The sequence below is a fragment of the Dipodomys ordii genome, unplaced genomic scaffold (genome assembly GCF_000151885.1).
Source record: "Dipodomys ordii isolate 6190 unplaced genomic scaffold, Dord_2.0 Scaffold2, whole genome shotgun sequence".
NCBI classification, from domain to species: Eukaryota; Metazoa; Chordata; class Mammalia; order Rodentia; family Heteromyidae; genus Dipodomys; species Dipodomys ordii.
In genome coordinates, this window is record NW_012267218.1 from 22,731,775 (window position 1) to 22,743,908 (window position 12,134).

The 12,134-nt window shown below is 39.9% G+C and overlaps 1 protein-coding gene across 6 annotated transcripts in view; it reads left to right on the plus strand.

Annotated features, from left to right (window-relative positions):
* The window catches only part of Mlh3 (mutL homolog 3), a 40,695-nt gene that overhangs the window by 9,445 nt on the left and 19,116 nt on the right, over positions 1-12,134 (plus strand). For 5 of the 6 annotated variants that reach the window (XM_013015977.1, XM_013016008.1, XM_013015985.1 and 2 more), the window contains exons 4-7: positions 3,421-3,519; positions 5,153-5,238; positions 6,008-6,112; positions 7,077-7,149. In XM_013015977.1, coding sequence (XP_012871431.1) covers positions 3,421-3,519; positions 5,153-5,238; positions 6,008-6,112; positions 7,077-7,149 — 363 coding nt within the window. The remainder of the gene's footprint in view (positions 1-3,420; positions 3,520-5,152; positions 5,239-6,007; positions 6,113-7,076; positions 7,150-12,134) is intronic. The other variant, XM_013015992.1, reaches the window with a different exon arrangement.

The following is a 12,134-nucleotide window of genomic DNA, read 5'->3' on the forward strand; positions in this document are numbered from 1 at the left end:
CCTAGGCAGGAAGATTTGTGAGATTCTAACCTCCAATTAACCAACAGAAGGCTGAAAGTGAAGTTGTGGCTCAAGTGATAGAGTACTAGCCTTGAACAAAAAAGCTGAGGGGAAGCACCTAGGCCCTGAGTTCAAGCCCCAGGACTGCTTCCCCCCACCCAAGGGAAAAAAAAAAAACAATGAAAAACTGACACAGAATATAAGAGTACATGTATGTATTGATGAGATGATGTATGTATGTATAACACAGGTAAATGATCCATTTGACTGAAAATGGTACTGTTAATAGCCAAGAAGATCCACAGTTCCCCCTATCCAATTTTCTCTTCACTGTCAAACACACTGCTCCCCCAGAAATCTTTGAAGTTTATCTGGCATCAGATAACGGCTGAATGATTCTGAACCTATGATGATTTTTTAGTAAAATCTGTAGATCAGTACATTACTAGTTTATGAACTTATTTTTCTGCGAGAACGTAAGACTTGATCATAACATTTTCAATTTTTTTCAAGTATATATTTCCATAACTATGCTTTTCAAGTACATATTACATGATAGTCCACTTGATCTAATTTTGGTGTATGAAGAGAATAATGTGACATTTAGATCATAGCACAAGACTATATCAGAGTCTACACTGGGACTCTGGGTTCTCAGGTCTCCCTTTAGCATTGAAAGTGACATTCTTTTGGAAGTGTGTTGAGAGCCAGATGTTGGGAGATGGTAATACTGATTGCCATCTGGCTTTCACTAGGAAGATAAATATTAAATCTATATCTACATGAGAAATCTTGAATGTTGCAAAAGAATGTAAATTGTGTGAATATAATTACAAATCAACCTATAATTTTTTGGATTAATATCTCTAGCAAGAGATTTTGACTTAGTTTAAATACCTCCCCCCTTTTTGTTTTTTGTTTTTATCTGTGTTGTAACTTTCAATGTATACAATAGAAGTAGTAGATACTTTTCTTTCAGTATTGCTCTTGGCTATCAAGTTGCTCTTACAGCAACTTTATGTGCTTCTCAGTCTAGGTCATTTCATGTCCTGGTTTGTACAGAATGCTTAGCTGAGGTACAGCTAAGACCCCAGCACTTCATCTTCCTGAACTACAGCTGCTTCTGTTATGGTGCCAAAAAACTAACTGGATGACATTAAACTGAGATAGTTCTTGCCAAAACATAGAGGGAAATCTTAGTTGTCATATTCAACATAAACATCTGCTTCTGTTAAATAAATCTAAACTTTAAAACACTTCAATCCACTTAACTTTCTAGATTAGCATATTTTATAGTGAATGTCTGAGGATTATGTTAACTCATAATTTCCCAATGAAAAATATTTTTGGTACAGAAACAAGTTCTATGAAAGCCCCTTAGTACTCCCTCATTCATGTGGATTATTATCTTACTGGAAATGGTTTAGTTAACGTGTACAGCAGGACATTAGGACATGGTCGAACCATACATGAAAATGCTACATGCAGTAATTTATTAAGAGAATGTTGTGGGGCTGGGAATGTGGTTTAGTGGTGGAGTGCTTTGTCTAGCATGCATGAAGTCCTGGGTTTGATTCCTCAGTATCTCATAAACAAGAAAGAGCTGAAAGTGGCGTTGTGGCTCCAGTGGTAGAGCACTAGCCTTGAGCAAAAGAAGCTCAAGGACAGTGCCCAGGCCCTGAGTTCAATCCCTAGGACTGGCACACACACACAAAAGATAATTTTGTTTTTTTTGGGTTTTTTTTGGGTCCGGTCGTGGGGCCTGAACTCTGGGCCTGGGCGCTGTCCCTTAGCTCTTCAGCTCAAGGCTAGCGCTCTACCACTTGAGCCACAGTGCCACTTCCGGCTTTTTTCTTTTTGCTTATGTGGTGCTGAGGAATCGAACCCAGGGCCTCAGGCATGCAAGGCAAGTCTGAGCCACCTTCCCAGCCCAAGATAATTTTGTTGTATAGAAGAAAATATCATAAATGTAATTTTAAGTGGTGCCAAGTCCCCAAGCCCTAGAAACAATCCCTTTAGAAATAATCTTTAACCAGGTGCTTGTTGCTTGTGCCTTTAATTCTAGCTATTCAGCAAGCTGAGATCTGAGAATGATGGTTCAAAGTCAGCCTAGGTGGGAAAATCTGTGAGACTGTTTTGCCAGTCCTGGGGCTTGAACCCAGGGCTTAGGGCCTTGAGCATCTCTGTGTTCAAGGCTAGTACTGTACCACTTCGGCCACAGCGCCACCTCTGGCTTTTTCTGTTTATGTGATACTGAGGAACCAAATCTAGGGCTTCATGCATTCTAGGCAAGCACTCTACCACTAAGCCAATTTCCAGCCTTTGTGAGACTCTTTATCTCCAATAATCACCACAAAGTTTAAAGTGGAATTGTGGCTCAAGTAGTAGAGTGATAGGCTTGAGCAAAAAAGCTCAGGGACAGTACCCTGAGTTCAAGCCTTAGGACAACACCCACACCCACCCACACCTTTTTTTTTTTCTTTTCTGTTTTTTCTGGGGCCTTGCACATGGTAGACAAGCACTTTACTACTGAGCTATATCCTGGACTTTTAAAAATGTGTTTAATTCGGCCCTTTCTATTATCAGTTACACTGTTTACCTTGTACCTTAATTCTCAGTATATCCATTTCTTGTCCAACAAATTGATGTTTTTGAAACAATAGCTTCCTCATGTTTTGCTCCTGTTCAAACGTGTCAAATTCAGCATTGTTTCTAAAACTCAAATCTGAAAGAATTTAAATTCTTCAGAGCATTGGTAGAATTTCAGCCAATCTTATCTGACTTTGGCGTTTGAAATGAGAGTCTTTCATTGTTGATCTTTTCATATATTCATTTAGCATTTGTTGATGGTTACACTGTGCTAAATTGTTGCATTGTGGGTATCTTTGCATTTCACAGTCTTACTGAGAAGACAGTTATGTAAATATAATTCTGATAAAGTGAAATAAGGTTATAGTAGAGACATATTGAGGATAAAATGCAAAAAATGGGGATTTGCAAAGGTAATAAGTTCTAGCTGTTAAACTCTAACACAAGGTTTTTCTGGCTAACTATATATTGTAGGATATTTAGCAGTATCACTGGCATTTATCTGCTAGATTCTACTAGCACCATTCACCCAAGTTATGACAACAAAAAAAATCTCTCAAGCTACTGCCATATATTCCTCCATGCAAAACTACCCTGTTGAGAATCACTATGACCTAAGTGTTCATTCTGTCTGGTTTAGATGGATAATTAGTTAACACATTTATGTAGATGCTTATTTTAGCAGATTAGTTTCATTAAATAATTGGTTCTCCATTTAGTGTTTGGTAATTTTACATCTTTAGTTTTTGGAGGAGGTTTTATGTAATTTAAATTCTAATAACTTATTTGTATATTGAGTTCAAATTTCTAGGTTTTTCCTTTTTTATTTAGGGTCTCAATACAGATGTCATCCTTTTAGAAGTGACCTGATTCTTCCTTTCCTTCCAAGACCTCGGGAAGAGAGGACTGTGTTGAAACAGAATATCAGAGGTGGGAGCAATAGCATAGATTTTGGGGCCACCTAGTCCACCCCATACCACCTTACACAAAAAACAAAGCAAAGTTGTATTATTAAGCTTGATCAGTGCCAGCTGTGCCTTACTGGAGCCAGGAATTCCCCATGGCCCTATTTCACAGCAGAACTAAGTAATTCAGCGCATGCATTTCGATCAGAAATTACTTTTCCAGACTTGAGGTCAGTACTGTGATTATGCATAGTCTGTAGTGTGTTGTAATTGGGAAAATGTTTCTTATTTTTAAAGGTTAGAGTTTCACTCGTATTGCATTAGTTTGATCTAGGTAAAACTCTTGGAAGAAAAGCTACAGACATCTATTATTTTTTGTTCCTAAAAACAGATAAGATATACTTTTACCTAAGGGTGGTGTGAAGTTACTAACTTTTGGGTTTTTTTTTTGTTTGCTTTTGTTTGTTGGCCATACTGGGATTTGAACTTAGGGCTTCATATTCTAATTCGACTTTTTCCATTCAAGGCTGGCACTCTACCACTTGAGCCACACTTCTACTTCTGGCTAATTGGAAGAGTTTCATGGATTTTTGGATGAGTCTCATGGATTTTTCTGCCCTGGCTGGCTTTGAACTGTATCTCTCAGATTTCAGCCTCCTGAATAAGCTAGGATTATAGGAATGAGTCATCCGGGCCCATCTTGTTTTACTTTTTTGAGACAGATGTACATCATCCCCATTGAAGCTAGTGTGCTACAGTTTCTTCAAGAAGTGTATTCTGAAATATCTCTTTAAACAGTTTTTTGTTTTGTTTTGTCGATTGTGGGGCATGAACTCTGGGCCTGGGTGTTGTGCCCTCAGCTCTTTAGCTCAAGGCTAGTTCTCTACCACTTGAGCCACAGCAACATTTCTGGCTTTTTCCGCTTATGTGGTGCTGAGGAATCGAACCCAGGGCCTCATGCATGTGAGGCAAGCACTCTATCACTGAGCTACCTCCCCAGCCAGAAGCAGTTTTTAAAGTAACTTCTCAAAACAATTTAGAGATACAACAAAATGAAAATTCCTAGAATGTAGGAACCAGTATCTCTGATCTTTGGTCTTGAGGCTGTAGCCTTTCCCCTTCCTCTTCCTCCTTCCCCTTCTTCTCCCCTTCCTCTCCTGCTTCCTCTTCCCCTTTCCTTCCTCACCTTTCCTCCCTCTTCTCTCTCACTCCCTCTCTGCTCTCTCTGTGAATTTAGGACTTAGGCATGTTCAGCATGTATTCTACCACTAAGATATTACCAGGTATCACTCAGTTCCCTGTGTTGTTGTTGTTGTTGCAATTCTGGGATTTGAACTCAGGACTAGGGCTGGGAATGTGGCTCAAGTGATAGAATGCCTACTTAGCAAGCATAAGTACAAACCTAGAAATCAAGCAAACAAGTAAGCAAGAAAGAAAGAAAAGAGAAAGGAAGGGAGTGGGGGGAGGAGAGAAAGAGGGAGAGAGAGGGAGGGAAATTGAACACAGGGCCAGGCAGGCAAGCTACCATTTGAGGCCTTCCAGGGGTTCTTTTGTTTTGTTTTATAATTTTTTAAATTAGTATCTGTTGTACAAGATCATTTCATTTTAACACCTCCCTGTGTCTGTGATTCCAGTTTCACCTGTCTCTTTTGCCCTAGATGCTGTGGGTGATGCTGTTGGTAGTGGATCACTAAAGTCTTTATTTTCAGAATGGGACAATCCAGTATTTGCCAGATACCCAGAGGTGGGTCTTTTTCTTTCTTTAACTACTTTTGAGCTTTATTTAATTTGGATATGGGTTTGAATGACTGACTATGCTAATTTATAATTATGAATAGAAACTAGGCATATTCCCAAATATTTTATTTGGAAATTCATGTTTAATATTGAGAGGAGGAAGCTCAGACATTTTGAATTAAATGTGTCATCAGTGTGTGAAAAACATGCATTTTAGTGAAATATTCAGGGTGATGATAATAAAATGGTTATCTCTAGATAAAGCAGTGAGTCTTCTACTGCAGGAGCAGTTCATCATTGGCCTAGATGCATGTGGTTTACTCAGTGTGTCATCACAGAATGTATTGTGTGTCAGTGACGGTGGGTAATAGATGAGCCTTTGACTATTGATTCTTGAGTCAAGATGACTTTAAAGACTTGATGGAACATCAACAAATTGTTCTGAAACAGTATTTGTTTTTGTCAGCAATTTTGTTCATAAAGCATGTTAGTTGGAATGGAGCTGTGGCTCAAGTGGTAGAACACTACCTTGAGCAAAAATGCTCAGGTCCAGCACTCAGGCCCTGAATTCAAGCCCTAGGACTGGCAAAAAACAAACAAAGAAGTACTAGTTAAGACTATTCTTAGAGTCTTTGAATCAAAGTTTCCTGAATTCACCCTACTTCTAGTAGGTGAAAGAATATTTTTAAAGGACTTGAAGATCCTTGGTGAAAAAAAAAGGTCCTACAGGACATAAAAATTCACATTTAAATGATGTTTTTGCTGGATCTTTCTAGGTTGCTGTTGATGTAAGCAGTGGCCAGGCTGAGAGCTTAGCAGTTAAAATTCATAACATCTTATATCCCTACCGTTTCACCAAAGAAATGATTCATTCAATGCAGGTAAAGACTGACTTTCAAATCGATGTAAAGCTTAAACTAGACTAACTTTCGTGAGAATTTGCTTTGTGTGTGTGTGGGGGGGGGGGAGGAGTGGCACTTTACTATTTAAGCCATACCCTCCAGCCTTGCTTTTTGCTGGCTATTTTGTAGATACCAGCTTTTTGAGTAGCTGAGATTACAGATGTAAGCCACTGGCACCTAATGAAATTGGATTTAGCCAGGTGCTAAATTACAGGCTTACACCTGTAATCCTAGCTACTCAGGAGACTGAGACATGAGGATCACGGTTGAAAGCTAGCCGGGGCAGGAAGGCCAATGACCACTCAGAAAACTGGAAGTGGTTCTGTGGCTCAAGTGGTAGAGTGCTCACCTTGAGCTGAAGAGCTCAGGGACAGCACCCAGGCCCCAGAGTTCAAGCCCTAGGACCAACAAACAAAAAAAAGAAAAAAGAAATTGGATTTATTTAATAGTAAAGACCATGTTGGCCAAGCCTTTTTTGTTGTTGTTGTTTTGTTTTGTTTTGTATTCACCACTCCTGGGGCTTGAGTAAAGAGCCTGCACAGTCCCTGAGCTTCTTTTGCTCAAGGCTAGCACTTTACCACTTGAGTTACTTCAGCTTTTTCTGTTTATGTGGTAACCAAGGAATAGAACCCAGGGCTTCATGCTTGCTAGGCAAACACTCTACCACTAAACCACATTCCCAGTCCTGTTTTTGTTGTTTTAATCTCATAGAATTTGTATCATTAGGAGAAGAGCAAGGATTAATTTCCTTCTGTTCCTGTCCTCTTACCACTCTTATTTTCCTAATTTTTACCCTTCCTAAGGACTCCTTTAGGTTCAGCAGCACCTTCCTCATCTTAGATGAGAATGGCATAATGCAAAATGAAGTATTTTTTATTTTTATGCAAATCAGCCTGTACCAATGTTTATTTAGTGCTGTTCCACTTATCTGAATGTATGGCAGGTTCTCCAGCAAGTGGATAACAAGTTTATTGCCTGTTTAATGAGCACTAAGACTGAAGAGAATGGCAGAGAAGGTAAGAATAGAGTTTAGTTTTAATTAATAAGCTAACTGACTTCTTGTAACTTTTAAAGTTACTTTTGGCTGGGCTTTACTGGCTCATGCCTGTAATCCTTACTTAGGAGACTGAGTTCTAAGGACCCCAGTTTAAAGCCAATAGAGGTAGAAAAGGCTGAGAGATTCAGTCTCCAATTAATCAGCAAAAAAGCTGGGCTGGAGGTATGACTTAAGTGGATGAGCACCAACTGTTAGCAAAAAAGCCAGGTTGAGAGTGTGAGGTATTGGCACACACAAAAAAGTTTCTTTTAGTATACAGTGTAAGTTCAGTGACTTAGACACTAGGAAAACTGATCTAAATTAAGAACATTATAAAGTAACAGTTTTAAAGTATATTAGTTTTATGTGTATACATGCATATGTGTATGCACATACATAAGATACACATTAAGCTATTAATAATGTTGCCTGCAGCCAGGTGCCAGTGGCTTATGTCTGTAATCCTTGCTACTCAGTAGCCTAAGATCTGATGATTGTAGTTTAAAGCCAGCCTGGGCAGGAAAGTCCATGAACTGTGGTCAAAGTGGTAGAGCAGTAGCCTTGAGTGAAACTGCTCAGGGACAATGCCCAGACCAGAGAAAAGAAAAAAAATGAGAGTGGGAAAAAGAATGTCATTTGTTACTCCTTTAAAAAACTTAGGGGCAGTTTGAATTCAAGTACTTGCTGGGCAGATACTCTACCACTTGAGCTATACCTCCATTTTTAGAATGCTTTCGTTAACTTTTAAATAATGTTTTATGTTTTCTCTCTAAAACAACAGGAAGTTTATATTATGAATTAGGTTCATCAGAGTTTCATAGAATTTCTTGTTGACTTTAATATAAACAATAATGGTTTATAACTGACACTGATTCATTCAACAAATAGTGTTTGATTGCCTATTATATGCCAGAGACTATTCTAGGCCCTAGAGATACAATAATGAGAAAACAGATATTTCAAAGAAACATAATTATACAATCACATAAAATTTTAACTTTACCTTGCCCATGTAATTGTAACCCCTCTATACGGTATTTTCACACACACAAAAAAATTATCTATATCTCCTACAGAGGAGAAATAGAATGGAGAAGCAGATGCTGTAAGAACCTGTGTTTTACTGGGCACCGATGGCTCACGCCTGTAATCCTAGCTACTCAGGAGGCTGAGATCCGAGGATCACAGTTCAAAGCCAGCCTGGGCAGGAAAGTCCATGACACTCTTGTTTTTTTTTTTTGGGGTCCGGTCATGGGGCCTGAACTCTGGGCCTGGGCGCTGTCCCTCAACTCTTCAGCTCAAAGCTAGCGCTTTACCACTTGAGCTACAGCACCACTTCCGGCTTTTTTCTTTTTGCTTATGTGGTGCTGAGGAATGGAACCCAGGGCCTCATGTATGCAAGGCAAGTGCTCTACCACTGCGCCACCTTCCCAGCCCCTCCATGACACTCTTATCTCCAATAAACCACCAGAAAACCAGAAGTGGCACTGAGGCTCAAGCGGTAGAGCACTCACCTTGAGCTGAAGAGCACAGAGACAGTGCCCAAGCCCAGAGTTCAAGTTTCAGGACCTACCAAAAAAAAAAAAAGAATCTGTGTTGTACATGATAACATACAGGGCTGTATGCATATACATACAAACGAAATAACTAGAACATACTTAGGGGAGTAACTCCTCAACAACTAATGAATTGCTTATTAAAATGAATAACAGGAAGTGGGAACATGTTTGGAGGGAGATGACTTCAGGGGTGAAGAACAAATGGAGGGAGGGAAGATTAGCAAATGCAGTCATTATATTCAATGTACATTGTATGAAAAGCGAACTACATGACCTGAGGGTGGGCATGGAAGGAGAAAGAATGAAGGAGAACAATGGAAGGGGTGACATGGATCAAGATGCAGTGTACTCAACCTGGCTTATGAAATTGTAACCTCTTTGTACAACTGCATCATAATAAAATAACCTATGTTGGAGATTTAGTTTTCTCAGCGAGATCAGAGAAAGGACCTTGGTAAAATGAAGTCTGAAGTATGAGAATGTCAAACAAGAGAATGAATAACATAGGTAATTTGTGATTTCCTCTCCTTTGGTACATATAAGCGGGGCAGTACAGCTGGAGACAAGTTTAGAGAAGTAGGTAGAAGCCAGATCTTAAATGCCAATTAAAAGCTTTGCTTTGCCCTAACAACCAACTGGAAACAATTTAAAGTTTTTTCTTTCTTGTTTGATTCTTTATATGGTTTTTAAGTACTTTGTGTCATATCACATTGTATTTATTTTCTTGTATATAAAATTATTATAAATTATTATTATTTTGCTGGTCCTGGGGCTTGAGCTCTGGGCCTGAGCATTGTCCCTCAGCTTTTGTGCTCAAGCCTAGTGCTCTGCCACAGCTCCATTTTTGGCTTCTTGTTATTAATTGGACATAAGAGTTTCGTGGACTTTCCTGCCCCAGCTGGCTTCGAACTACAATCCTCAGATTTTAGCCTCCTGAGTAGCTAGGACTACAGGTGTGAGCCACCAGCACCCCACTTTTTTTTTTATTTAAGTAGCTGAATGCATCGTGTTAATTTATGAACACAATGTATCTTGATCATGTTATCCCTTCCCCCATTTCTCCCAGTCTCATCTGTCCTTTCAAGTTGCCTGGTCCCATTTTCACATTAGATTTTATTGTTATTATTATTTTATTTATTTATTTTTGACGGTCATGTGGCCTGAACTCTGGGCCTGGGTGCTGTCCCTCAGATCTTTAGCTCAAGGCTAGTGCTCTACCACTTGAGCCATAGCACCGCTTCCAGTTTTCTGGTGGTTTCTTGGAGATAAGAGTCTCACTGAGTTTCCTGCGTGGGCTGTCTTTGAACCGTGATCCTCAGATCTCAGCCTCCTGAGTAGCTAGGATTACAGGCATGAGCCATGGATGCCTGGCCATTATTTTTAAAGATTAGTCTGGTTGCAAAATGGAGAATGTAGTAAGTCAGGGTGGAGTTCCAGCAACTTCAGAGAAACTGGAGTATATTGCAGTATCTAAAAAATGAGGGGCTGGGAAGGTGGCTCAGTGGTAGTGCGCTTGCCTTGCATGCATGAGGCCCTGGGTTCGATTCCTCAGAACCACATAAGCAGAAAAAGTTGAAGTGGTGCTGTGGCTCAAGTGGTAGAGTGCTAGCCTTGAGCTGAAGATCTGAGGAACAGTGTCCAGGCCCAGAGTTCAGGCCTATGACTGACACACACACAAAAAAAATGATAATTGACTTGAACCCTGGTGGACAGGGAGAAGTGAATATTTTGGTAAAATATTCAGGAGAAAAAGTCAGTTAGATCTGAGGGAAAAATATCAAAGATGACTCCTAGTTTTCTGGCCTCCATAACTGAGTGAACAATGTTGAAAAACCAGATTGGAGAAAGCCGGGATGGTAAAAATCATGGCTTTAAATTCTCTTTAAATGTTCAAGATGAGATGGCTATAAGGTCTGCATAGGGTCACCTCCCTACCTCTTGGCTAAGGTTAATTTTGAAAGGGCAGGCAGAAAGTGGCTGATGTGACATCATCTCTTATTACTCCTCTCCATGTTCCCTTGTTCCCCAGATTGACGGAGTCTAGGTGCTCGTTGCTGGGATGGCTTATCCCAGTTAGTATTCTTGGAGGTTTGAACTGAAGGCCTAGGCACTGTTCCTGAGTACTTCTGCTCAAGGCTAGCACTCTACAAGTTTGAGTTATAGTATCACTTCCAGTATTTGCTGGTTAATTAGAGATAAAAGTCTTTAGCCATGCTTCCAGCCTGGCTCTTTGTAGGTTAGTTGGGAGATGGAGTCTTAGGGATTTTTCAGCCCGAGCTGGCTTTGAACTGCAATCTTTGCCACAAAAACCCTTTATTATTTCCAATTAAAGTGACAAGGAGATCAGATAAAATAAGTAGAGCTTACCTGGTCCTTATCAAGAATTGACCAACAAATATTCTGCAATGATGAAACTCGTTAGATGTGATGAGAATTTTAGCACAGATATAGTATTGATTTCTTTCTGGTAATCCTAACAGTGCTTAAGTTAACCAAAGTTACAGAAAGAGCCTTAGCTTTTGCAAATCCAAAGCAATCTTTCACCAGGAAATGAGCAACGTGTGATGGAGCCAAGTGAGATTCCAGTCTACTTTTACCATGGTGGAGGTAGTCAGGATGGTCTAGGCAGGAGTGAGGCCTGTCTTCTACGTTGGAAGGGATGGACTGGATCTGGACTGCATGTAGACTGGCTAGCACTGAGCTATGAATCCAAACTGAACAAATTTAAGGAATCTCAGACAAATTAAGCCAAATAACTTGATTACAATGCCAGATAACAAGTTTACACAGACACAGATATACACACATAGGCATGTGCACACACACACACACACACACACACACACACACTGTACACATTAAGTTTTACAGTGTCCCAAACTGAATAATGGCCATAGACTCTTGGAATTCCAGCAGTAAGATGACATTATTTTGCCCAATATCTAGAACCATGTGGTCAGTAGTAGAATATATAACACCAAACAAAAAAGGCAGAACTCAAAGCCTAAAATTTTTGACAACACTATTTAGACATCTTTCCTAACAAAGCACATCAGATGATTGGGCCTCAGTTACCAGGACCTGTAAAGAGGCAGCAAAAAATGGGCGGAGGAGTAGTAAGCTTGGAGGAAGGTAAAGGGTGGGATGCGACCAAACTCTCTTAACCCACCATGTGGCCAACATGGCGAATTTCTGAAAAAGTGCGAAGAAAACCTGAACAAATGGAAACTCTGACAATTTTCAAACCTAGCCTTTGGAAGGGAACCTAGAATGGGGGGGGGGGGTCCCTGGGACCCAGCCTGTGTCCCTCTCTTTGTAAGGTATACTAAATAGGTAGGTTTCATTAGGTAGCCGATGAAGAGAACACCACACGCTATTCAGGCAGAAAAAGAAGTTTATTTACTGA